Genomic DNA, 26,938 nt, shown 5'->3' on the forward strand with positions numbered 1-26,938 from the left:
TACAGAAACAGCAACAGCTGGTCAAGACTTGGATTAGGCAGTACTCTTTTCCTGCCCACTTGCTATCAGGAGCCTAAAAAGTTTTTAAGGACATGCAGAAGAGACTACAAGCAGATTAATGTGCTTGTTTTAATTATTGCACAAGGTTTTACCTGTATTTGGAGTTCTTGAATGGTTTTCCCTAGTGCTTCTTCAACACTCAGAATCTGAGATTCTTTTTCGGAAATACTTTTTTCCAACTTCTTGACAGTTTTCTGGGATTCCTTCAGAGAATTTTGTGTATTTCTCAGATCCTCATGTGCCAAGATGTTCTTTAGAATACAAGAGAGAAAATCCATAAAGAAAATACATGTATTTTGTAATATTAGTAAGCATTCCTTGATTAAAAATGACCACACAAACTCCCACTCCTATATTCTCCCAAATATTTTAATATAGTTCATAAGTCTTTCTCCTACCATTGAAACCGTGTCCTTTATATCCTCTCTGAGTTGCTCTGTCTCAGCTTGGAGAAACTCCCCTTTTTGCTTCAGGTCATCTCTTTCCTGGGTTAGAGTTTTTATTTCTTCCTGACATTCTGTAAGCTTCTGCAAGACTGCCTCCATCTCCAAATCTTTTGCCTCAATTCTCACTTCACTAATCCTTTCTTCCTCTTTTAATTGTTCCAGTTCGTTTAACTTCTGCTGAGTCCGAACAAGATTTTCTCTTAGCTCAAGAAGTTGTTTTTGCTCTGCTTCTTTCTCTTCCAGTTCTTTCATTTTGCTAGAGAGCTTTAGTTTGCAAAGAAAAAGGACAGACACTTTCATTGTAATGCAGAACTCCATTATATGTACATGTTCTCACAGATTCTTTTATCAGCTTAAAAAGGAAGAAAGATGCTAGCTAGCAAAGTCATTATTTCTCTGTAAGTCACTGCTTATACTCTTCCTCACAATAAATAAGCATTTGTTTATGTCATGTCACAGGAACCTTCCTGTGATGGCTCCTTAGCAGTAGAAGTCTTACTAAAACATACACATCAAACTGTAGCATGGCTTAGGAATTACCAAAACCATAGCTGGAATATGACAGCCAGTGCAGTGTCCAAAGCTTTGTCAAAAATATGTATGCTTCACTTCTTTTAAAAATTTGAATATTTATTTTTCCATTCTAATGGCCAATTTCTGTGGCGATTCTCTCTGGTTTGAATGAACTCATGTTCTAAAAGGTCTCCAAATCCCAATGAGGAAACTTTGTTTCTATGACTTTATATATAGAGTAGGTGAGAGCAGCATTGATAGAAAAAAAACTTATATAATGAAGATATAACTTAAGAATGCAAAAAGAAGAATTAAAAGATCAATTACAGAAGAATCTGGAGCAATTCTATTTCTTTGCCCACAAAGAGTCCATTTGAGCTGACTAATCCTTCAATATACTCCTGGCACAGAATAATTAATACCCACTCATGCCAGAGGAAGCCAGTGATATTGTCATTTACACCTTTAAGAGGATTTCTCCAAAACAGTTTCTTTAGCACATTCAATTAATTCCTCAAGTCTCATATGTAAAAAGGAGCAAGCTGACACTGACCTCTAATTTCACTTCATCCAAAATTGTTTTAGACTCTTGTGCTTCTTTAGATAGGCATTCTATTTGGAGCTTCATTTGTTCATTGGTTTCTGATGCAGCTATGTATTTTTGTTCTATTTCTTCATGGAGCTGTTTAAGTGCTGCATATTCCTCATCAAACTTTGTACATTTCACTTGTACATCTGTGAGATTGTCTTTTGATTTTTCAATTTCTTCAGACATATGTTTAAGTCTCATTTCATTGTCAGCTACTTCAGAAAGTAGCTTTTCATTTTCCAATTTTAATAAGCGTAACTCGTCACATTTTTCAAGAATCTGCCAACAGGAAAACAATATTAATATATAGTGGTTTCTAAATCAGTATTTGTCATAACTACATAATAAAAACCATCTTCCTACCTGTGAAGATGTAGGAAATAAAGTACAGGCAAACATACACAATACATTGTGTTTTGCTCTGTTGGGAGTGAACTCTCTAAAAAAGAGTCTTTAAAAGAGAAGGATTCCCAAGACACAAAATCTCTCTTCTAACTCTTTAGATGTTCTTCAGTACGTTCTACTTCCTATGTTTGAGCTAAGACTGGAATCCTAAACTGAATTTTTCCATTTATCAATGCTTTCTTCATAATACCAATCCCTCGGACTGGCTACCTAGAACAGAGGCTAGACAGAGTTAGAGAATAAAGTGGGTATTTATTAAAGGCCTTCAAAGGATACACCTTGGGCAAAGCAAAAGCCTGGCAGAGGCTACATCCAAGATGGACAACAGTCACAAATTTTCTCAGACAGATAGAAGTTTGGTCAGTTGGTATATCAGAGGTTAATTGTGCAACTATAGCTTCAGGTAAAAGTCACATTCCTCCGGTTTGCTTCTCCCCTGGCCCTGATTCACTTTTGTTTATATTTTCCAGGGCCTGGGGCAAATGGTGTGACCTTTGTTCCCAGGCCCAGAAGGGTTGTTCAGTCTGACCAAAATGTGAAGAAAGCTAACTAGTGTTTCATATAGAGTTCAGAGTTATACACTAATGCACTACAGAATCTGAACAATATAGAAGCAAAAAAACTTAAGGCATCAACAGAGAGATTAAGTTGTTAACATTTAATTACATTTTGTCAATTAGTGGAAGTAGACCCTTGGAGGGTTTGGAACTTTTTGCAAAGCGTTAATGAGTTTGTAGATTACTTGCCCTGAATAATTTTAACTGCACATACTTAGTAGCAAGTGGTTTGTAGAACAAAGAAAGCTAAAAAGTGTCTGCAAACAAACCCTTTAAAACATTTACTGTGTATTTAGTTTACTAACCCCTTACCTGTTAGGAAATAAAAGAGTTTCCTAACAAGTTTTCTAGAATTTGCAAGGTAAATCTCTAACTTCTCAAGCAGAATTTCTGCTAAGAGGTCTTGACATTTTCTCTTTGCTCAATTACACAAAATAATCAGTTCTAGAATAGTGCCCAGGATCAAACACCATTATATCTATACATTCAGTTGTCAGTGGTGACCACAGCAAATAGACATGCAAAGGTTGGACTAGACAATAATGCATAATTATAGTAGTCAGTGACTAAACATATTAAATGAAACAAACTTATTCCTAGGAACAAATATTAAATATCTGAGAAGCAACAATTTAACAAACTTAACTCAGGTAAAATCTCAGGTTGACTCACAACAACTTTTGGCTTTAAAGCTTCATATCCAATAGGCCTCCATAAGTACATTACCAGTGGAGTACAATACAAAACCAAGAAAAAAGGTTATATATTTTTTTTACCTCTTTCTTTTGCATCTCAACAGTATTTGGTAGAGATTGAAATTCTGATAGCTCATTTACTTGTTTCTGTAGAAGTGCATTCTCTTTCAAAGCATTTTCTAGTTCTCCTTTTAAGTCAGCTGCCTTTTTTTCCAGCTCCACATGAGAAAGCAAATCTAGAAATTTAAGTTTAGACTAATAAGCGAGTGCAAGAGAAAAAAAAAACCACATGTTTTAAATTAAGCAGAAGATTTATATTGCATTCTGGATGTCATATAGTTGTAACTCCAGAAAAGTACATTTTACTGCTGCCAACAATTAAAAGACTAAGATCCAGGTCTGAATTCTGTCAGCACTTAGGCTGGTATCCAGTTTATTTTAGATTATCTCCAACAATCTTCATTAACTTGACTGTGCAAAATGGAAAATATTCTGTAAGCTGCAATTTTCCAGAATGTTCAAGGAAATGCTCAAGTAGTTACTCCATGCCAGCAATACCAGATGCTCTGGTTGCTTTATACTGACAGTTTCCATGTATTGAGGAAGACAAGAGCCAAAGTCTTGCCATCCTCCCACCATTACAGGGAAAAGGAAGGAGAGAGGGAGCAGGGAAAAGGCACCACGTGGAACAGTACCTTTTGGAACTTTACCCTCCATCAGTGAAGTTAGTCTTGTGTTTTCTTGAAATAAAGATTGCAGTTCTCTCTGCAAGTCAGCTTGCATTTTACGGTAACTGGTTTTTCCCGCTTCTATTTGGCTTTGATATAACTGAACATCCTTTTGCATTTGGTTGTGGTTATTTAAAAGTTCATTCTTCAGGAAAACAATACAACATGCAAGTCACACACAGAATAAAAGTCTACGTACTTGACATTTAAATAATGCATCTGGTACAGTTTCTGTTGTCACTCTGACAAGCTTTGACATTGGTAAATATGGCAGAATAAGGCAAACTTAACAATTGTATTCCTGTCAGAGTCCTCTAACAAAACCTGCCTTAGAGTTCAGGGCCATAACTGCTGCTACTATTTTGTCTTTACTCTTCCAAAGCTCAAAGTAAGCTCCATCCCACTTCTGAGTCCACATCTCTTACTCTCCTTTGTTCTCTGGTAAAATTAGGTCTGAAGTGTTACATCCTAATAATACACTAAAGACTGCTTCTTTGCTCTCTCTCTCCCCCACCTGGTAAACCTAAAACTAACCACCCACTCCTATGGAAAAAACCTTTACTTTCTTTTTTCTCTCTTTCCTGGAGACATATTTTCCATAAATTGTATAAAAGTATTACTTAAAGTAGTTAGAGAAAGCTAATGATGAGTGCTCCTCCACACTGATGGCCTTCTTCACAAGCCTGGAAGCAGACAGGCCCTTAACAGCATTTGGTACAGCTATAAATGCAGTTCAACAAGTACTTGCCATCTTCTCCTTCAATTCCAAATTTTCACTTCTGAGAAAAGCAGATTCCTTTTTGGCATCCAAGGCTATGGCTTCACTGTCTAAGAGGGATTTATTCAGCTGCTGAATTTCTTCAGTTAGTTTATCACAATCTCCCTGAAAAAGACAATTCTCAAAGAAGCAAAAATCGATAGAGCCATAATAAAGTAAATGTGTTCATTTTAATGTGGTTAAAATGTAAGTGTAGGCTTAGAAAACTCAGTAAGTTTACTTTAAGAGGAAGAGTAGCAGGTTGTTTGAGAGATTGGATAAACAGCAGCATTTCTCATAGCTTGACTTTCCCAGAGTACTGCTGTATGATATGTAGTAATCAAAATTTTAAACTTTGTAAAACAGAATTTCCCAAGACCTGTAGGGAAGCAGATGTTCATCATACCAAGGCTATACCTAAATTTAATCCAGCTCAGAAAAACAAAGTAATCTCTCAACCCAGTAGAAAACTCAAGTTTACCTGTACAAAAGATGTCTCCTTTTTTGCCACTCCTGCTTTTTGTAGTTCTTCCACACGCTTCTGTAATATATTTATTTTGTTCTCTTTCTCTTTCAGCTGTTCCAGTTTGGAATTTATTTCTGCCTAAATGTTGGAGAAGAAAAAGGGGGAAAGAAGATTGGAGTGCTCAGTTTGGTTTTTCAAGGTCAGAATTTATCAAAACCTACACAGAAAGCATTCATGGTTCTTAGACATGTCCTCCTAATATTTGCTAAGATTAACCCAAGCATAATGATATCTAGCTTGTCCTCAGCAGATATGGTATTTCAAGCTAAACAAACCAAGCACATTTCATACAAGTTTTACTACCCGTAAATTCATGGAGAGGCTCACCTCAAGTTCCTCATTGTACACTTCAGCATTTGAAACTAGATTCTTTAAGTTGGTAATTTCATGCATTAGTTGAATCTGTGGAGCAAATTAAAGCAAAATTGCAGAGGATGTTAGAAAGCACCCACACCAGTAGTTTTAGTTGCCAAACCATGAAAACAAGCCCTGTCTATTGTGTGTTTTCTTATACTCACACATCTACTTAAACAGCTACAAAGCAAGATGCTACATATTCTTTCAAAATGGATACGTGAGATGCAAAGCTCTGTTTTAGCTCCCCAGTAATTAGAAAGGATTCAAGTACAATTTAATCTGCAATAGTTTGACAAGCAAGAGCAATGTGATCAAAGCAATTAATGCAGAAATTGAACAGATACGACATTTGAAATTCTAGTCACGTTAAGCAGCTTTTTATGACACAGTGCAGATATTTATGATTTAATCTATTCACTGACAGGAATGAGAAGGTGCCAAAATGGAAGTAAAACAAGCCATGAACACATTCAGTGGTATTCTCTGAAAGAAGTCACAAGTAGAAGACCAGATAGGAGCTTTTTCAATTTCTTTCTTTTGGTCTTTGTTAGAAAAGTTTTACAATAACCACTCATCTACAAGTACTTATGTATAGTCACAAGCAAAGGTAAGAAGATGCAATCTGCAAATTTAATATTAGTGAAAAGCTTTAAAACAAACACCCTCCTGTGAGTATTCCTATGTAGTTTACCTGTATAAACTGATATATTTAATCTAATGTATTTGGTGAACTATGTGACCTTTCGGTATTGCTATAAGTAATCTACTACATAGGTATCAATAAATGCTTAGATTTTATGGACTGTCTTCAGATATCTGAATACAAATCTTTCAAAAAGCAGTTCTTGCAATGGAAGCTACTTTAGACATTACATCTGTTATTAGATACCCAAAAACTTTGCAGGGAAAACTGTAACTTAGGATTTGTTAAACATTAGCTAAGGAAGATAGCACATTCAGTCTAGCATACAAAGGGTCTTCTAAAAAGAATCTTAAATACAAGCTAGATGGTAATATTTTATGGAGCCATTTTCTTTAATATTCATAAATCATTGTAGGGAACACAATGCAAATAAGCAGTGACATTGTTAAATTGTAACCTGAAATAAATATGCAAAAGGATGTAACAGACTTGAACATTGGTGTCATGACCAGAAGATATTACACAGATTAATGTGCACAAGTAACGTCCAGCGCAAAGGTAACAGGAAAGAAAAGGAACAATACATCCATGTCTCAAGACCTCAAATTACTGGTTTTGTTTGGGGTTCTTTTTGCCATAACTTGTTTCACAGTCCACCCTTTAGGAAGGTAGAACCTAATACAAGTAGTATTTTAGACTACAGAATCAGAGCATAAACATTTGGATTATCAAGAAACATCTCCAGTAACTATGCAAAGAGTGAAGTGAACTGAACGTCAGCATTTCCAATATTCTAAGTTGTCTAGTAGATAACTTCACATTTTTTGTGACTTCCTGGCACAAAATACAATGCTTTGATTTTACTACTACTATTCTTACTATTATTTTAAAATAATTTAATGACTAAGCTAAATAATATGTTGAAGGTTAATGCTCATGTAGTCTATGGATTACCAAAATGGAATGTAAGACAAGATGTTTCACACAAGAAATATGGGAAATATGGTTTAGCAACCGTATTTGAACTTCAAAACGGTTCTAAAATGTATTTAAGCAGCAAAACAACTGCCACACAGAAGTCTAGAGTGAAAGTCAGATCACCCATTTATAAAAATAACATATAGATACATATACACATGTTTAACCAGGCTTCAGTATGCAACTCTCCAAAAATTTGTCTGAACTCTACACTCCAAGTACATCCAGTTTAAAGCCTGAGTTCATTCATTCTATTGCTGAATGTAGCTTATAACACCATCTGTTTATGAATCAACATTCAAGGCTATGTACACTGAATAAACTCCAGAAAGCATTTGAGCATAGAGAATTCATATCTCTCCATTTCAGCGCACCTTACCTCATGATCTTTTTGTGTTTGCTTTTCCAGTGCTTCAAATTCATCTATTTCTGTTTTTTCCTTCAGTCTCTCTTTCAGTTCATTTATTTCTGATTTCAACTGCTCATTTTCCAGCACTAGATTATCAAAGTTAGCTTGCAGGATGTTGACCTCATTTACAGCAATATCCTGAAGAAGTGGCACAAGAAGCTTTAGAAGCTGTTGCTGCAATGTCAGCCTTATTTGTAGAAAATTCAGAATAGACCTACCTTTTCTAGTGCTAATGCTTCACAGAGCTGCACAGATTCTTCAAAGTCTTTCTGAGTCTAGAAAAAGGAACACTCTCAGTTAGCAGATCTACAAGACCAAGCAAGTGGAGTATTCTATTCCTTGTTGCTTGTCTTTTCACACAGCTAATCCTGTTTAAAGACCAAAGTTGACTTTATCATTTGCCACAAACCCATAGCAGCACAGACCCATACCACAGCTTCACAGAGATGGCAAGAGACTTTGTAACCAGTTTCAATAATTCTGCAGACACAGAATACTGGTGTTCTACAGAAGAGTAAGGCTGATCTTACTGAGAAGCATGTTATGCATATGCGCAGTATCAGAAAGTCAAAACAGATTATGATGTTACCCAATTCATGTTAGGGCCAGCAATCCATTCTGCTTCTGAAATTTGATCAGGAACCATCAGGCAATGGCTGTCATACCCAGAATTCTCTAAGGCAGCTGAAAAGAAAGGTGTATTAACGAAAGTACCAGTAGATTTTAAACTGAGCATCAAGAATTTCTTCACGAAGTAATTTCACCACATTGGAAATAATCATTCAATGGCAAAACCACACCACACTGAGTAAGACTTCTGACTCTCATGATTTTCTCTTATGAAAGGGAACACCACTGAAGTCCAATCCCTATACTTATGTTGGCCATCTTATCACAAGTTAATGAAGTCTACACCAAATCCAGAATATATACTTAATTACAGACTAGGAAAAGTTTGAGTGTCAAGGAAAGAACCACTCAACAGCAGCCTGCAAGATTTAAGGGAAAAAAAGCACCCCACCCCCATACAGAAAAAAAAAAGAACCCAGAACAATCCACTTACAAGCAAATACATTTTTCACAGGAGAGGTAATAAGGATGTAGGATGTAATTCAGCAACAATACTGCTAAATTGTCCTTTTGTCCTCAGTTGAATTTTGTTAGAAAATTTATTTTCCAACTTTCAGTTTACTCCTCTTATGAATCCTTGAATTTCTGTCTCAATCTGATTTTTGAGTAACGACTTCCTATTCTTGTTAAGGATTTGGGGATTTCACACACATACCTCTCCATGTTTTGGAGAGAGAACATGGGTTGAAATGGACAGTCTGTGTTAAAGAACACTTTCCCAAAAAAATAGGGGGTGTGGACAGGCTGCATGGCAAGTGTTTTTAGACCTTGCCATTTACCTCACAGCTCTCCCCTTTGGTTTAAAGAATTAAAAACTCAATATCCAGGGAAGTTGGGGTGGTAGAAGCACTTTTCTACTGAAAAGTGTGTAGAACAACACTTGGAGTCTTGTTAATTTGTTTTTTATTTTCTGCCCTCAAAGGATCTATTTATTCCCTTTGGGAAATGTAATGCAATGCTTGCGAAATTATTTATAGGGAACTTCACAGAAAATGAAATAGAACGGTCTGGGTTGGAAAGGACCTCAAAGATCATCTAGTTACTTACAATCCTCCACATCTGGTACTGCTGGCAGAGACAATTTCATTTTTTTTGTTTCAGTCAGCATTGCATTTTCAAAGTCTTCAAAAAAGCTCACGTTTGCTTGGTTTATTTTACCAGGAGCCCAAGTAACTCTTCTTCTTCTCTTGCCCTTTAAAAAAGTATTTACAGAAAAAGCGATAAAATCAAACTACTAGGCAGGGAGTAAATGTTGCCTGAGGCTAGTTCTGCATCAGTACCTGTATCACCAGTTAACTAGACAGGATTTTGCAGTTTCCTCAAAATTAGTTGGAAAGCAAAAAAGTCCCTGCAGTCTGTTCACCACAAGGCAACACTGAATTGACAGAAGTTAATTTAAAAGGTAGCCCTTAAAAGATATGAAAGAAGAGTGAAAATTGCCCATCATACTTACTCTTCACTATCAATATAAACCTATGCATGTAATGTTGCCTTTGCAAAGTATTTCAGAGTTTTCAGGTAAGATCTGGAAGGCGCTTACTTTAACACTCTGTTTTGAGGCAAAGGAAGCAGAAGTCACCAGCATTTCAGTTAAGTTTCGTATTCTGTCTTCCTGTACTTTTTGAAGGGAATTTTTTTCTTCCAACAGCTGGGCTAGTTGGTCCTTTTCCATTGCATGAATCTGAGTTTTTGAAGACACCTTCCAAAAAGAGAATATTAATCACACTGACATCTTAAGAGCAGAAACCACTCCTACAAAAGATACACAATCACTGATACTTAAAAACAACTACACACATACACTCCTTTAGGTCTGGAATAGAAGTCTTTAATCCTTAAGAATGAAACTGACAGTTTAGTCTACATTTTCATGGCAGACTTAGTATTTAAAAGTGGTCAAAACTCCCATAAACAATACAGCCTCAGATTTTCCTAGGTATAAAAAGGGCATTCTTCCAAATATAATTCACTACCTGCAATCACAGAAGATATGAAACATACTCCCAAGTTCATGTTGCAAATTCATTATCATTAAAAATAAGGAACTTTTTCTAAGAAAATTCTCTAAGGATATTTATAATTTGCAATAAAAAAGTGCATTATTTGATTCAAGGCACTAGAACAGTACATGTGGCATTGTTATTTTCCTGTGTTTATGTTTTATCATCTGTGGTCTAACAAGACTTGCAAGATTGTTCCATAGATTTTTAGAGAAGGAAAAACATCAGAAACTACATTGTTTGGTGAGAAGTTATTATTGTACATTTTCTAAATGCAACTTCCACCTATACATGACCTAAGTTTTGCCAGTGATATTCATGCAGTTGCAACTTCCTGCAACTCAAACTGAAGTTAGACATCAGTAAGGGAGGAAATAATATGAAGTTGGGATCTTTAATAGACATTTAATCACTTCTTAGATTAATTATACGAGTTGTTTCTTTTGATCCGTTGAAGTGTGCTATAGGCATCACAAATTTGTATTTCTTAATTATGTTAACATACTGATTAGGTGTAACAAATTCACAATTCTGTCAGTTATCTCATTCAGCCTTAGCTTGCACACAGAGACGTTGACTATCATTAGTTGCTCTAGACTATTCATCACCTATTCAATTTTTCTTCTTTCAATAAAAGTGTCAGAAATCATTTTAAAGAGTTCGCCTACCCCTCCAAATGTAACTGCTTTTGGTTTAAAACAGCTAGTCTCCAAATAGCTATCAGCACTAAGGATTGATTTATTTGAGTTTATTACATACTTCCTCCAGCTGCTTTTTCAAATCCAGAATTTCTTTGCGGTATCTCTTCAGGAGAGCATCATCATCAAGAACTTCATTGACTTTTGGTGTATTCTTCATTCCTTTGGCTGTATTGGCAAACTGGAAGTACAGTCTTTCATGAGTAATAGTTGAAGAATAAATATCTAAAAAGACTTATTTTGTCCCATATTTCCCAACAGAATTAAAGGGAGAGTTTATTAGATAAAGAGCAGCATATAATAGGACACAAATATTTGAATTAGCTTATTTTTAATGTATTCTAAGCTTTGAAAAGGTGAAGTTTTCCTTGCATGATATTAATACCTAAAACGTGAAGCAGAACATTTAAGTAAGAGTATCTCAAGTTATTTTTTGTTTAATAAAAAGCTCAAAAGTTCATCAAAAAAGGGAGACAATCCTACCTAAAGAATACATACTGTTTATTAACAGTTCAATTCTTGCAGTCCCTACCATCTTGTGCTAGCAAAGGCTTCTCTATGTTTGGAAAAGGCAAATGAGATAACTACTCTTATCTCCTGTCTGCTAAGTGAGAGAAGGAGTTTTGTTCCAACTTCCAAAAAGCTCAAGGTAGACAACCTAGCACAAGATGACTGGGAAAAGATGCTGTGTACAAAAAATATTTCAAGTTCTGAGTTTACAGAAGCCCTTCAGAAGATCCAACTCACTAAAGATCCAGCAGATTACATTTTCCACCCCTCAAAGCTGTCTACAATGACTAGTGCTGAAGAAGAGGTGAGAAGCTTTACCTGAAGAGTGCTGAGTGTCTCATCAAAAGAAACAGGAGTAATTGTACAAATAATAACTGTTTTAGCATTTCCTCCAAGGGAGTTCTGCAGAATTCGAGTCAGCTTGCTGTCTCTGTAATTTATGAAGCTAATAAAAGAGGCAACAACAACAAAAAATGTCAGATTTCTGCATAAAGCTGGTAAATACATTTTCTAGAGGTAATAGGTTGTGTAAAACAGTTACCTACATAAGATTATAAATAAAGGATTTTAATTCCTTAGGTTAGCAGTGCCTTATCTTATAACAGGTACACAAACAGTTGCTTACCCAGAAGGGTCATCACAAAGTTTTTTGATAACTTGACCAAGAATGAACAAGCTCCGATTTATATTGCATCCTTCTTTCAGTCGAACACCTAGTAATAATAAAATGTGTGGTATCTATTTTAAATTTATAACAATATTAAGATACATTTTCATCCTGTCAAGCTTCTGTGCTATGTTATGCTCAGAGGGATTGATTGTCCAAGAGTTAAACCTTAAGTGCCACAATACACTATTGACCCATCAGCAGGCAGTAGCCAATCCTTTATGATAGTCAAAATGCGTTGAAATAAAACAGTAATGAAAAATAAACATTTAGCACCTTTACGCAGTAAGAATCTGAGGCCATAACAACTACAGTTTTGCTTTCTGATTAAATTTTGCAAATGCCCACATTTACACATATAACAAACCTGCCTTAGATACAAGTTTTAGGTTAGTCACTCTTTGTAAGAGAGGCTATTGTGTCCCTCTCAGATCACTTTTTTCTGATCAATGCACTTTTGTGCAGCTTCATGCTGTGACTGTTAACAGGTGAGCTTCCTCTGAACTGAAGACTGAGCCATCTATTCATTCTTCACCTCTACACACTAGTCCCTAAAAAGCTTCTTGTGATTTTGTTATTACAGGTGCATCTTCACTGAGTCATCCCCATTGTATTAGTTCAGTGCAGGACCCTTGCTGGGCCTGCAATTCTAGAAAAGGCATATTACTACTTAATTGTTTGCACTTCACAGCATTTACAGTATTTTCCTGAGTAGATCCTGTCCTACCAAGGGGAAAAGGCCTTATTTATAAACAATAAATAACACAATGGCACATGAATAAAATAATTTCCTTTCTATCATAGCTTCTCATAGAGGTTAATTAACAGAAATTGTCAGTGGGGCCTCATTTAACACTCACCTTCAGATCCTGTTTGACTAGCTCTTTCACTGCCTGCCAGATCTACCAAGTTCTGCAAATGCATGAAATATTTCACAGGTTAGTTCTGAGGCAATTTCCTTAAAGCCCTCGTAATTCTAAATCTCTGTTAAGAATTTAATACACTAAAAGTTAAGCTTAAAAAAAAAGTAAAGGGTCTGTCATTACTGGAATTAATGCATAGCTACTACACACAACCAATACTTTCAAAGGTACATAAGGGTGTGGAGTAAGTTTGTATGAACTCTATTATTCCATCCCAAATAGCGTTTTAAACTTATAGTGCAACAACCTTTACCCTTGGTCACAAAAAGATAAAAGTTTCTCAATACAGAAGTGTTAACTATTAATTCCAGCTGTAGGAATCTTTCATGGGAAAGAGCCTAGCTAAGATGATCTAGTGTCCTGTCCTAAGCTGGCTGTATGTCTCTCCTTGCCTATCATTGTGGAGATAAGGAAAAGAAATGAACTACCAGAGGAAAAGCCTCACTCTGAACATTATGGCATCCCATAATGATTTGCCTGAGCAAGTAGCCCTCAAGTAGGCTGTAGAAAAAGCTTCTGAAACCTTAACATTTCCCTAGAGATGTCCAGTGGTATTCCCCCCAGTTTATGGTATTTCATATAACAGTAATGCAGCAAAGAGATGCTAAGAGGGGTCACTTCTGAAAGAAAATGAATATTTTGGCCATTGCAGATGTAGGCCATACGTTCTTTAAACAACAACTCAGTTTGAGGATAAGGGAAGTCTTAAGGTTACCCATTTTACAAGTTATTTCACTGGACTTGTCAGTGGTCAGAAACAATTGTAGGGAAGCACTCTGACATAGTCCCTTATGCTTCTAGAATGTCGTAACACTCCCCAGTCCAGCATGAATAACTCTCATGTACAATTCCCTCTGTGGGAACATCTGCTCTAGATAATGCCACAGCAGTCTCCCTCTATACTTAAGAAACATCTGTCAGAGTTAACAACAAAGAACTCTTGTAAGTCATTATGCAGTACCATTAGTCTCTCAAACAAGCAGTAGCAGCAAATTCTCTAGTTAACCTGTACTCCCAGAAGGTATTAAATAGACATTTACCAAGTGGGAAACCATGACTGCTCCATCACAGTTTGCATTTGCAGGGTCACTTCGTTCTCTGCTTTCAATGATCTAGAAATGCAATGAAGTGCAATGAAGTTTTTATTACTTTTAAAACAATAAAACCACTTCCAAAAGCGAAACAGCTTTTACCATTCTGAAGATAGTGTGAGAACGGCTGCTGTGTTCATTCATCTTTGTTTCTCCATAATGGCGATTTCCTGTCAAAAAACATTATTAGAATACTTCTGCTTATAATCTAATAAATTGGAGATAAACAGAAAAAAACGTACCATTTTAGGACTTTCTGAAAAACTTTGGTTTATGAATATAAATCCAAAGGGATACCCCATGGTTCTAAATGTACCTGATTAACCAACACTTTTTAAAGCTATCAGCTGACATTGTCTAAATACTTACTTTCTCCTTTTCTGATCCATTCCATAACTTGTTCTGGGGCAACTACCACTTCTTCAATCAGATCTTCTACATATGTATTCCTCTATAAAATAAACACAGTAATAAATTTTACTGAACTCCAAAACACACTTCAGTACATAAAGTAAACATTATCAGCAATTATTATGGTATTTATTCAACAGCTGAATGTCTTTTTACTCTAAACACAAGGTATGGGTAAAGTTTAGACTTTGACCAAAATTGTCAAAGGCAATTATTGCCTAAGGGCACAAGAATCAAACAATAGATTTAGAAAGTTTCCTAAAAACAGAAGGACTATGTGAAATATCTTTCTTGGCATTTTCTGAGGGATTTTAGGAGTCTATTTCTCAGTAACTCTTATAAGGACATAGTCATACAGCTGGTAAATTTCCCTTCTTCCTATGTTCCAAAACCATGACCACTTAAGGGAACCAAAGGAAAAAAAACACACCAAAACCCAAACTAACAATTTTTATCATTTCCTACAAAACTTGATATAAAGAAACTAAAGATGGTGTTAATACAGATTTCTTTTTCTATAGTGATCATCTTACTCAATAGTTCTAGTCTCATGGTTATTCTATGATCACAGTAGAAGCAAAGTGTATCTACTTGGTAGATGATATGAAGATGATATTAAAGTAACTCTGTATATCTGTCAGAAATTGTAACACGTGGAGCTTAACAATATGTTTGTAAGAGTGTCACTAGCTAAACAATTCTCGAGTCTTTGCTGTTCAAATATACCATCCTGGAAACCTTGAGGATTAAGTCTACTTTTATAAAGATGAACTAGCAATAGCAAGCCCAAAGTCACTGCTGTTATTCAACTACATCAAGCGTCCTTCTGCTAATGCTGAAGATACAACTACACAGTTTGTAACTTTTTCCAGAAATGTTTTCCACTGGCTGCTTCTGAAGGCATTTTTTTCCCAACTTCTTTTAATCCAAGCAGATACAGTACTTATACATAACATCCACTTACATTAACATCCTCACGAATTCCCAGAGGCTTCTTTTTCCTATTATCACAAAGCAAATCGGTAATTGTTTCATTGTAGATTTCCATGTAAGAAACCCTTAGCAGGAATTCTCTATCTGGAATCTAATGTTGAAAGGAAAAAAAAAATCAAACAAAACCAGACTAACTGATGAACATCTTTTAATACAAGTATTCTTAAATTGGAAGTAAAGGTTTGGATATTGTTCCACAGATTTCTTTCCCTTCGTCCTTGCTGTACAATATATCTAACAATCCAACAATACAGAATAATTCTTCTTCTATCCCACCTCCTTCCAGCTGCATTAATGGTATACCACTTCTAAGAGGTTATAAAATTAAGGTAACTGTCCAACAGAAGCATGACAATAGTTCTCCTACTTAAATGCCATTTCCATAACCAATTTCTTCCTGCTTAGGCTCTTTCCTCTCTGTGTACCTTGTCTTCTCTCTTTGCTTGCTTGGATTTACTTTGCTGCTGCTGCTTCTTCCCCTGCCTCCTTGGCAGAGAATGTTGGGGTGAGGAAAGGCTGCACAATGGACTCAAGGAAAATTTTCTTGCTTTTGTTTACTTCTATAAACCCTCTAAGGGCACTCTGCACCTCCTTAAAGGAGCAGTGACCATTTCACTTCACTGGTAACAACTACCTGAAACCCTCAAGGCAGAAGCAAACACTCTGCAAATCATGTTTTGGAAATCACTGTTTTAATGTACACTTTCTCCTTACTTTTATTAATATTGAGCAATTAGCAATTCTTTTGTAAGCCTAAGATAAGTACATGTAGTGTCATATTCTTCCCACTAAAAAAAAAATCTTTACTTGTTAATTTTTTAGATTTTTAAAGTGGCAGAATAAACACAACTTTGCATTATCTTATATATCACATTAAAAAATGAGTATCTATTTTTATTTGTAATCAGTTTAACATATTAGGAAGTTAAGAACCCTCCTCAGTTTTGCTCTGATTTGATTTCAACTACTAGAGTGCCATTAGCTTTTTGTTTGAAATACTCATCTTTGCCAGGCTGGCAAAATAACTGCAACATATAGTCCAATATAAATTGATTTCCTTCATAAGCCTCTTGCTACTAAAATTAACTTTTATGTAACCAGCAAAAATATTACTAGTCCTTTCAGTCACTTCAATTTAATAGAATTGCTCACCTCACAAATAATTTTGAACACATGTTGAATTGCCTTAGGGATAATGCCCACGGAATCTTCATTCCCCATCATTGTGTAAGTCTTCCCTGAAGCAGTCTGTCCATAAGCAAAAATTGTGCCTAGAAAGATGGTCAAGTTTTACCAACTATCTCTGAAATACATTCCAAAAGTTTTTTAAACACAGTTTTAAAGCTTACCATTATAGCCTCGCACAGCTGACTGTATAATTGGAACAGCCACACCATCATACAACTGCTGAGTGTTGTCACTTGAGTGAAAGACACGATCTTAGGACAAACAACAACAGCAACAAAAAAAAGCGCATGTGAATCCACTCTATTGCAAGTCAAAACAAGCTGTCATTTAGTATTGCAGATTCCAAATCCAGTAAATTTGGATAATCATCTGCAGGTTAACTCCAATATAAACATCATTGTAGCACCACTAATACAAGCTTTAAAATTTTTGTTTTAAAATAAATATTAAACACAAAATCAAGACAGACACAATGCACAGATGATAGACAAGTTAAAAAAAAAAAAAACAAACTAAGAATGATGAACACAGTTAAATAGTCATCCCATTTAATCCTAAAAGGTTTTGGCTAATTTAACTACAAGGATGGTAAGCCTGACAAGACAGGTTCATTGCTAAACTCCTAGACTGGTGCATGCTTTTACTGAATCTGTATTTTGGGAAAATATTTGTAGTGGCTCATATTAACAAGTAGAGTGAAGCAGTAAGAAAAGACTCAAAGGGAGCTACTTAGTTATGAGGATCCAACATTCACAATAGTTACTTTTGGGACTGTGTTCTCCCATACCCTTCTCCCTAAATGCTCTGGACTAGCCCTTGTTTAGTCCATTTACAACTGGATTTCAGATCAAAAAAATGCGTTCCAAAGCCACTACGGCATGAACCAGAACAGAGAAAGTAACGTCCATTAGGAAGCTGACCTCAAAAGCACATCCCAGTACTGCCTACACCAGAAATCCTGTGTGCCCCTATGACACTCCTTCGCAATTAGGAAGCTGGGGGGACATTTCAAGAAGCTCAGGGCATTCACCACAGTCGACACGTTCAAGACTACAGTAGCAAACCTCCACGTAAGCATCTAAGAAATTGTTTTCACATTCTTACCGTAACTAAATACTTTGGTACCACTCACGTCGGAAACAGTATTATTCTCACTTCTCCAGTGCAGGGACACTTTATCTCCTGAGGCATTTTCTCTAAAAGAAGAGACACTGTGTTACCTTTATTGGGCGAGGATTCTGCTCCCAAAACGCGGGCCCCTTACCGCGACCCCCTCTCCCTCTCCCCAGCTCTCGCCAGCCCCTCGCTCTGGTTCCCTCCGTCCGCCTCCCTGCCCCAGGCGCGGGGGCACGGCGGCACCCAGGGGTGCGGAGGGAGCCTCCACGGCCGCCAGCCCGGCGGCTCACCTGGCGATGAGCGGCCGCACACGCACGCACACCGTGACGGCACCCTCGTCCGCCATGCCCGGCCGGGACAGGAGGAGAGGGACCGGGACAAGGCACGGGACTGGAAGCGCAGGGAGCACCCGCCCCAACCGCCGCCCAAGTTTGAACTGCGCCCGCAGCCGCTCCCTATTGGCTCGCGAGGGACGCACGCCGTGCGTGGAGCGCACCACTCGCACGAGCTGGCGGGGAGGTGTGGGGGGCGGCCGAGGGAAGCAGGGTCAGGAGCAGACGGCTGAGCAGCCCCCGAGCTCTCCCGCCACACCTTCCCCCCCGCCTGCCGGCAGCGCCCAGCTGGCAGCGGCCAGGGAATGAAACGCTGTCCTCACGGCCGCATCTGCCGCTCTTTGAGACACCCGCAGGCATGGGGACTCCGCCGCTTCCCTGGGCAGGCGTTCCAAGGCTGAGAACCCTTATCCGTTAAGGAGTTTTTCCTAATATGCCAGGTGAACCTCCCCTGGTGCAACCTGAGGCTGTTTCCTCTTGTCGCTTGTAACTTGGGGTGGAAGAGGCCAACCCCCACCCGGCTACACCCTGCTGTCAGGCACTTCTATACAGGGTTAAGGTCTCCCCCGAGCCTTCTTTCCTCCAGGCTCAACACCCCCAGCTCCCTCAGCCGCTCCTCACAGTGCTCCAGACCCTTCCCCAGCTCCACTGCCCTTGCCTGGATACGCTCGAGCATCCCCATGTCTCTTGCAGCGAGGGGCCCAAAACTGAGCACGGGATTGGAAGTGCAACCCAAAACTGAGCCCGGGATTGGAAGTGCAACCCAAAACTGAGCCCGGGATTGGAAGTGCAACCCAAAACTGAGCCCGGGATTGGAAGTGCAACCCAAAACTGAACACAGGATTGGGGATGCAGCCCCCAGTGCCAATGATGAGCGGTATCACTACCGTGCACTCAGCCCCCAGTACCTCAATAAGCTGCCTATTGACTCTGAATAGTACGCTTTTACACATAAGAGCGACACTCTAATGGGATTTTAAAAAAAGTTTATTTAAGTAAAATGTATATATGTATTGAAATGAGGGCTAGAAAAACAGTGTGAACATCTTGTGGGTGGTAGTTCTTAGTTCAAAGCAGCATCATTTTAGGAAGCAGACTATGTTTGCTTAGTCAAACAAACACAAAAAGCCTTCGTGCCAGTGTGAACAGGTTTGAGGGGTGGGGAAGGACAGGAAGACAGCTGCAAAGAAAAGCCTACAGAAATCAAAAAAGAAGGCACACTCAAAAATAATTTGAGGTCAGCAAAAAAAAGACTAAATTTTTTTACTAAAAAAACAACTAAAAATGACTAAAAAAGAAAATGCTTTTTATGTTCAAACTTTTAAAACATCTGTTTTATTCTGTATTTTAATCATCTTCCCCTTCCTCATCTTCCTCTTCCTCAGCTGCAGCTAAGGCTTCTTCCTGTGCAGCCTTGAAAGCCATTTCCTCTTCCACAGTGGGGTCTACTGTCTCAGTGATTCCTGGCTCACTGGGGAATTCTGCTTCTGCTGGCGGGGGCAGTGCAGGAGTGTGGCTTTCTGGATTGTATTTGTGACCCCAGCCAAAATAGATGTTCTCAAATTTCCTGAGAAAGAGAAGTGAAAGACCACACATTCACCCCCTGACAAAATATTAGCAGACAGACTGTCAGGCATCCTTTCTCTGCTGTACAAGAAGTCTGTGGTGCAGAAATCCTGTAGCAGAAGAATTTGAAACATGGCACCTCTTTTTAACTGCCCTAATGGTTGTTAATGCATCTTCTATTTAAAATGATGAAGTGTTACTGCACTGCACTGCAGTACAGTGTAGGGGAATGACAGCGTACTGGAAATATACATGGAGGTAATAACCACGTGTAGTGGAAACAAACGAACATTAGAACCACAGAATGTGGCTGGTTTTGTAAAAAGTCCCACAAACACAAGAATATGTGTTTTAAATCAAGGACTGTGCTCAAATGCTAACTCAGCGTTTACATCCATTAACTTTATGCCAGCCTTTCCAATGATTATTTGTTTTCAGTCTTAAATACCTATTTACTGTTGCTGTGCACATTTAAGTGGCCTTCTCCATCAGTCTCTGGAATAGCTGGAATTCAGACAATGAATTAATAATAAAGTAACTCTGCCTGCATTTGAGAGGCACCTGTGTGTAGCACATACAGTCAGTGTTGTAACCACGTCAGGTGGACTCTCACCTGCCAGATGCAAAGGCATAAGCTCCAGGCCATCGGTTAGACTGCAGGATTGCAACAGAATATTCCGGAATCAGGTTTGTAGAAGCCTGAGCCGTCCATGCAGGGATGTTTTTCATGCCTGGAGACAACAAAACACACACTGTCTATGAATAAATGGACTTGACAAGCCTCTACAAAATACTTAAGACTGAGCTACAAGACTTGCACAGAATTCAAGCAAGGGTTATGTTAAGTTGCACGACAGAAAGTCAGAAACAGTAAGTGTAGGCACTCTTTTTCCCACAGGTGGTAGCACAGGAATGCTGATAGACCCCCCACATACAGAAAAAATTCAGTAGCATTCACCCCTGGGTCTTTTGTCAAGGACTTTTTATCACTTACGGATAAATTGTATCGCTATATTTCACCTTGATTAAACAATGGAGAGTAGAAAAATAATCAAATATTGATGTAATCTAATATTCAGGCTCCCTTATTCCCATGATTTGCTGCAGTGATATGATAAAAGATCTAAATTCTTATACAAGTAATGTATATCAGTGCATGTGTGTACATATTAATTATTCTATTTACTTACACATAAACACACATTTTTCTTTTTTCCTAAAAAGACGAGATAAAAATAGCTGAATGTATGTCATGTAGCAAGCTGTTTTGAACTTGCAATAACATGATAAGTCTAAGTTATTTTTTCCTTTTAATCTCAACAAGATGGTTACCTAGTAAACCTGATGATTTCAGTTTTAATGTCAATACTATCAACCATTTTACTTTTGATTGATTTTGTAAAAGAACGTGTTTACCCTAGAGAGGCAAAGTATATTGCTCCAAGAAGTGTCAGAGTTTTATAACTTCAAATATTTACTGCTAAATGACAACATTCCTAGTGACTCTCTATCAAAAACTTCATATTCCATTAAGAATACCTTCATCTTCAGAGATTAGAGTAAGAAGGGGTTGTCCTCTTTCTTCCTGTTGCTCTTCTTCCTCCTCCTCTTCCTCCTCTTCATCTTCTTCATTTTCCTCTGATTTTTGAGCAAGATTAGTCCAAACACAGCGACCCTATAATTGATGTGGAAAAGTTATAAATACATGTAACAATCATTGAAAGAATGCAAGTTAAAACTAGTTAAAACAATTGGCTCAGAGACATACACAGTTAAGGGATAGGAAGAAGAAAAATATGTATTCCATAACTGGAATATTGTTAACAAAATACTATTGCCAACATCCTCTTGGCAGAATGTTCCCCTCATTCCTCCCCTCACTCATTCCTGCTTACTGTTTGAGAATAACCTTATACCTCTGTTATCAGCTTTTTGTCATTTTGTATTCTTCAGTGCCTGGCCAGTTTAGTTTATATCCTTGCTAGATTACTAGTTACTGCAAACTATGAACTTACTCATTCTTTTTAAAATCTGCATTGTTATTTGGCTACCAGTCAGAGGAACACAACAGAATGTTCTTAAGTTTCTAATGCATACTAATTTTATTTTTTACAACTATTGTTTTGCTGGTAGTAAGTTTAAACCTTATTTCCTATCATTTGCTGTTATTTTACACTAGCATTCTTGAATTGGTTGACTCGCCATCAAGTCATCCAGCAATAAAAACCAAATTAGTAGTACCTCTTCCTAGCACTAGTCTAATAGAACATGTTTTAAAGTTTTTTTTCATGTGAATGTTTCACAGCAGAAAGTATAAAACAAAACATTAACCACAAGAAAACACCACCTACGTTCCATTCAGCATACAACCATAAGCTATCTGCTTTTTAGCATACTACTCAAGAAAAGAGAATTTTAAACACTTCTGTCAAATAAGGATTTCAAAGCAGAAAACCTAATACAGAAGATTGCAAGAAATTATTGTTATCTCTCAGGGCCTAACTCCATACTGTTATTTAAAGACAAGTTTCAATCTCAAGAACACATCACTGGAAAAAATACTAAACCTAGAGGGTTCCTAAATTTATAAATATATATAAAATAGATGGTATATGTAAATACATGCAAGATATTTATGTATTATATAACATATAAAAATACATGTTTTATGTGTAACATATTTTGATAATACACATGATATAAAACCTATTTCCTATATAAAAATCTTTCAATCCAATACCATTTCCAGTGAATAGTTTGCATGTGTAGGTGAGGAGTGTTACTCACATTCTGTAACCCTACAAGCACTGCAGTGTGAGTGGCATCCAAGGCCCATGTGAGCTATGCTGGCACACACCTGCTTTAGAATTTCCTTGACGTGGTGTGCCCACGTGGCGAGGGACTCCACCATTTCAGCCACAGGAGGAGGCTCAAACTCAGGGTTTTCTTCATATGTATCTGCTCCTTCTTCTTCTTCTTCTTCTTCGTCCTCTGGAAACTGGTAAAATCCAGTGGGAGAGACATGGGTTCCTGCTGAGATTCGAGCTATCTGTGCACGCAGGTAATTGGCCTCATTTCCAGGAAAAGGAGGGAAGCTCACAACAGGAGCATCCAAGCGACCAGTGAAGAACTTCTTGATTTGCCTGGCACAGACAATCTGGGCTGGTGTCACTGGAGGCAACTTCACCCAGGGTTTGCCTGGCTCGTTACAGACAAAGTAGACATATTTATTAGTCCCAGTCCCATTTGCTTCTTTTGGGATATCAGGTGGCGGTTTATAGGTGGACTTTGGTGGTTCAGGTTCTTTTTCTTTCTGCTCATCTTCTTCTTCAGCCTGACCTATCTCTTTCTGTCCTTCTGCAATAATTTCCTCTTCTTCCTCACCTATTTCCTCCTCCTCTTCCCCTTCCCGTAACTGTACTTCAGCTATAATATAGTTCATTTCCAGGCCCAAAATTTTGCCCCAGAAGCGACAGGTCTGGATTGGCTGAACATTATTTAGGTTTTTAAGGGCAAGGAATATGTAATAGGATTCATCTTTGCTCAGGCCAATTCCAGCCTGTTCAAAATAAAAGGCTGTTTCCATCACATTTGGTAGAGAGGGCTTTCCCTAGGAAAGAAGATTCAGAATTAGAACTAAACAATAGGATAATTATCTATTTTAAAAGTTGAACATGTTATCTATTGAACATTATACTTCACTTTCCTGTAGTGCCACTTATTATCTCAAAGTGCTTCGCAGACGTTCATTCACTACTTCTTTTACTATAATTTAGAAAAATTAGAAGTCTTTTAGTGGTAAAGAAGAGAAGACTTCTTTTAGTGGTAAAGAAGTCTTTAGTGGTAAAGAGCAGCTCTTAGACCACAGATTTTCAAAATTCAAACTCGTAATTACTGCAAAATAAGGGAAGTCAGCATTCTTACACAAGACCTACAAGGGATTCAGTGCTAGGGCATGTAAGCTAAGAGGCCTTGATGCCTGCAAACAGTGACACTTGTGTTGTAGATAATACAGATTTTATATATTTAGGCACCAGACCAACATAATTTCTCTGGGGTGAATGTTGTTTGGCATACAGCTGCCTGCAGTTTTTAAAGTATTGCCCTCTGTTCTTATCAAAGTCCATTGTAAGACTTCATCTGGCTTCAGTGGAAGCAGAATTAGGTCAATAATTAAGTATTTCCAGTTGCTTTATCACCCATCTCTCATTTAATGGGGGTCAGGTGATCATATAACACAGACAGAGTTATTAGAAGTTGGACATGACAGAGTTGGGAATTTGGAAGAATTAAGTGCTAATTTCATATGGAATTTCTTTGGATCTGACAGGTTTCTTATATCAAAGCGAGATTGACAGGATTATGAAAAATTCAGATTTCCTTTCGGAAATACCCTACCTTTTTTCATTTTCAGCATCCTATACTGTTAATGTAAGATACATAACAGTCTATGGGAAACATGTAGGACTATCTCTTCTGTGGTTGGTATTTGTACTCTGCAATGGTAATACATTTGAATATATACTAGTAAACTTCATATGAAAAGCAATATCTTGTTGAATGATTTCCCTTGGCTATTATAATTCTCATTTATATTCTTATATTTCTCATTATAAGAATTCTCATTTTTTTCTTGGGTAAAAATGCTTCTGCACATAAGCAACGGAATAATAAAAAGTCCTGTTTTAAGAAGTGGCTTTTCAATTGTATTAGTTCTTCATTAAAACTATATTTTGTTTCAGTTGGAGAAGGACAGACTGGAACCACACCAGGAACTGGAAGAATCACAAAATTCTGCATTCTGCTCTTTTACAGTAGCAGTTGTGCACAATTATTGTCAAACTGGTAACAAAAACTATGGTCACTTTAGGTAAAGAAACATCCCTTTTATAAAAAGAAAATAAACTTGGACGCAGTATTCCATGCTGAACTGGCATATGGGAAATGCTATAAACCTTACTTTCTGTTTATCACCTCTAGGACATCCCTGATTAAAACAGCTCAGGATATTAGATTTACCACAGGGAAAAATTTCAACTAAGTAACCAGATGGGTTTTTTCCTTCGGAACTAGACATGGGACAATCTGCGAGGAGGGTACATGGTGCTGTGACTGCAATTATTTGTATGGTCAGGAGAGGCAGCACTACAGAAGAGACCACATCTTCCTCCCTTTCTCCTTTCCCTTCTCACCATTCGTCCACCCCTTCCCTGTTATATTTGGTACCTGTTTCACTCCAATAATAACTCACCATCTCTTCTTCTAGTTCTTCATGTTCATCTTCTCCACCTTCCTTGACAAACAAAGCTTTATACTTTTCTGCAGCTTCAAATGTTGGAGGGATCAGATGTTCATCTCGAAGAGTGTCCATTTTTTTCCGAAACTGCTCCCACTTCACATCCTTGCTGATATTCTCAATTATGTCTACTGTATTTGTGGGCTGTTCGTCCAGGATCTTTGTTAGTATATTAGCAAAATGATCATATCTGTCATATAAATGTAAATATTGCTGGCTTACTATATAAAAGTCTTAGAATATTATGCTTTTAGTAAAAAAAAAAGTAAAGGCTAATCATCCAGATCTTTGGAGAAATCATTGGAATACTTAGAAGAAAGGGGATCATGGAGCCTTAAGGCAAATTAGAGTTAAGACTAGTCTGATTATACTTAAGAGCATTCCCATCCTCCATTTCTAGTATATGCCCCATCTATCTATGAGCTGAATCTGAATTTAAACTTATTCTCAATCATATCAACTTATTTTTGAACGGTCTATAAAATTCCATTGGGAATTTCGGTTCTGAAAGATGTTGGACACATGCAAGTATCACCAGTGATGAAATATTGCATGTATAACGTTATCCCATTCTATATGCACCTCCCTTTGTCCTTTTACCTTTTTCTCCACTCATACTTCCTACCCTATTTGATTGTGATCCTTTTTAAGACTTACAAATTCAGGCCAGATTTTGTGCTGGTCTTCAGTAAATAGGCTTTTGCATTCTTGATTGCCAGCATCCGGGCTTGGGGATCGGGAATCTCATCATCATACGGGCTGTATCCGGGCTGGTCAAGACCATAACCCGGTTCGTGTGGCTGGTAAGGGCCATGCCCACCTTCATAGGCATTTTGTGGGTAGGCACTTTGTGGTTCCTGTGAAGGGTCTGATCCTGGCGACTGATCCATGCTGTGCCGTGCCCCCGGTGCCCTGGGAGCCTTGTCCCGGCGCGTCTCCGGCCGATGTTTGGTGGTGGCACCTGCAGCTGCTCGGCGGCTTGCGCTGCTGGCCGTGGGTGGCCGAGGTGTTGAACTGGGCTCTGTGACCGACACCGCGCTTGTCCTGCTGCACGGAGCGGCCGGCACCTCCCCTTTGGTGCTGTGCTCGGTACGGATGAGAGATGCTTTTCCTCAGCCCTCCTGGCTGCTCAGATCCTCGCCTTACCTCCCGGTATTCCCAGGGAGCCGGTCCCGGTTCCGACGTCTGGGGCTGAGGAGGGTCTCAGAGGGCGGCTGAGCAGCGTGAGGGCTGTGCCCGGACCACAGGCGGGCTCGCTCCGGCCCTTCCCGCGGGCCGGCCTGGGGCGGGGGCTCGCTGGGGGCCCGGGGTGCGACCCGGCCCGGCCCGGGGACACCGCGCGGCTCCGCAGCAGCAACGGCGGCGGCGGCGGCGGGCGGGGCGTCGCCGGGGGAACGCGGGGAGAGAGGGAGGGCAGCCCCAGTGACCCGCCCCCGCTGCCACGCCCCTTTCCAGGGGGCTTTTAAGCCCTTCTTCGTTAGTTTCAGGGGGACCTACAGGGTGATGGCTGGGCAGGGTCTGTGCGGGGTTCTGAGTAGCATGGTCTAGTGAATGGTGCCCCTGGTTGTGGTATCAGGTGAGAAGTAGATGATGGCTAATGTCCCTTCGAACCCGAGCTAGTCCTGTTCTGTGAAACCATGAAATGCTGTTAATGTTTTCCATTGAATGTTTGTGGTATGAGCCTTTCAGCCATCTGCTGAGAGCAAAAGAGTGGGTCTTCAAAAGTTTAATCTTGTTTTGAAAGGTTGTTAATTTGCCTTAATTGCTTTCATGTGCATTTTAGCAGTGATATGCTGCTCATAAAGTACAAAGGTTTTTCTTTTAAGAGAAAAAAAAAATATATTCCTGGATCCA

General features: G+C 38.4%; 2 protein-coding genes across 2 annotated transcripts in view; both read right to left on the reverse strand.

The window, feature by feature from the left end:
- Positions 1–18,274, reverse strand: part of CENPE (centromere protein E) — a 35,770-nt gene extending 17,496 nt beyond the window's left edge. Inside the window, exons 1-25 of the mRNA XM_053941501.1 lie at positions 18,181–18,274; positions 17,879–17,970; positions 16,936–17,025; positions 16,739–16,857; positions 15,558–15,677; positions 14,552–14,633; positions 14,285–14,352; positions 14,132–14,203; positions 13,029–13,080; positions 12,127–12,214; positions 11,820–11,946; positions 11,053–11,172; positions 9,834–9,992; positions 9,341–9,485; positions 8,253–8,347; positions 7,882–7,938; positions 7,634–7,801; positions 5,604–5,678; positions 5,232–5,354; positions 4,742–4,876; positions 3,961–4,138; positions 3,347–3,501; positions 1,573–1,887; positions 459–770; positions 153–311 (exon numbers count right to left, since the gene is read on the reverse strand). Coding sequence (XP_053797476.1) covers positions 153–311; positions 459–770; positions 1,573–1,887; positions 3,347–3,501; positions 3,961–4,138; positions 4,742–4,876; positions 5,232–5,354; positions 5,604–5,678; positions 7,634–7,801; positions 7,882–7,938; positions 8,253–8,347; positions 9,341–9,485; positions 9,834–9,992; positions 11,053–11,172; positions 11,820–11,946; positions 12,127–12,214; positions 13,029–13,080; positions 14,132–14,203; positions 14,285–14,352; positions 14,552–14,633; positions 15,558–15,677; positions 16,739–16,857; positions 16,936–17,025; positions 17,879–17,970; positions 18,181–18,236 — 3,162 coding nt within the window. The 5' untranslated portion in view covers positions 18,237–18,274. The remainder of the gene's footprint in view (positions 1–152; positions 312–458; positions 771–1,572; positions 1,888–3,346; positions 3,502–3,960; positions 4,139–4,741; positions 4,877–5,231; positions 5,355–5,603; positions 5,679–7,633; positions 7,802–7,881; positions 7,939–8,252; positions 8,348–9,340; positions 9,486–9,833; positions 9,993–11,052; positions 11,173–11,819; positions 11,947–12,126; positions 12,215–13,028; positions 13,081–14,131; positions 14,204–14,284; positions 14,353–14,551; positions 14,634–15,557; positions 15,678–16,738; positions 16,858–16,935; positions 17,026–17,878; positions 17,971–18,180) is intronic.
- Positions 18,275–19,191: 917 nt separating this feature from the next.
- Positions 19,192–26,426, reverse strand: LOC128786920 (radial spoke head protein 4 homolog A-like). Its single transcript, XM_053940657.1, has 6 exons — positions 25,742–26,426; positions 25,040–25,274; positions 22,646–23,398; positions 21,328–21,463; positions 20,402–20,519; positions 19,192–19,789 (listed from the first exon to the last, which is right to left on the reverse strand). The coding sequence occupies exons 1-6, from the start codon at positions 25,972–25,974 to the stop codon at positions 19,570–19,572; spliced, it is 1,695 nt and encodes a 564-aa protein (XP_053796632.1). The 5' UTR covers positions 25,975–26,426; the 3' UTR covers positions 19,192–19,569.
- Positions 26,427–26,938: the final 512 nt, after the last annotated feature.

Source organism: Vidua chalybeata, chromosome 4 (genome assembly GCF_026979565.1).
Source record: "Vidua chalybeata isolate OUT-0048 chromosome 4, bVidCha1 merged haplotype, whole genome shotgun sequence".
Lineage (NCBI taxonomy): Eukaryota > Metazoa > Chordata > Aves > Passeriformes > Viduidae > Vidua > Vidua chalybeata.

What these genes read in the sequence shown, in the direction of transcription:
- LOC128786920 (XM_053940657.1), bottom strand. Translation starts at nt 25,974, where the DNA reads ATGGATCAGTCGCCAGGATCAGACCCTTCACAGGAACCACAAAGTGCC. An exon ending in ACAAAATCTGGCCTGAATTT is followed by an intron (nt 25,275 to 25,741) that starts GTAAGTCTTAAA and finishes TTTATATGACAG; the next exon opens with ATATGATCATTTTGCTAATA. An exon ending in TCTAATCTCTGAAGATGAAG is followed by an intron (nt 20,520 to 21,327) that starts GTATTCTTAATG and finishes TGTTGTCTCCAG; the next exon opens with GCATGAAAAACATCCCTGCA.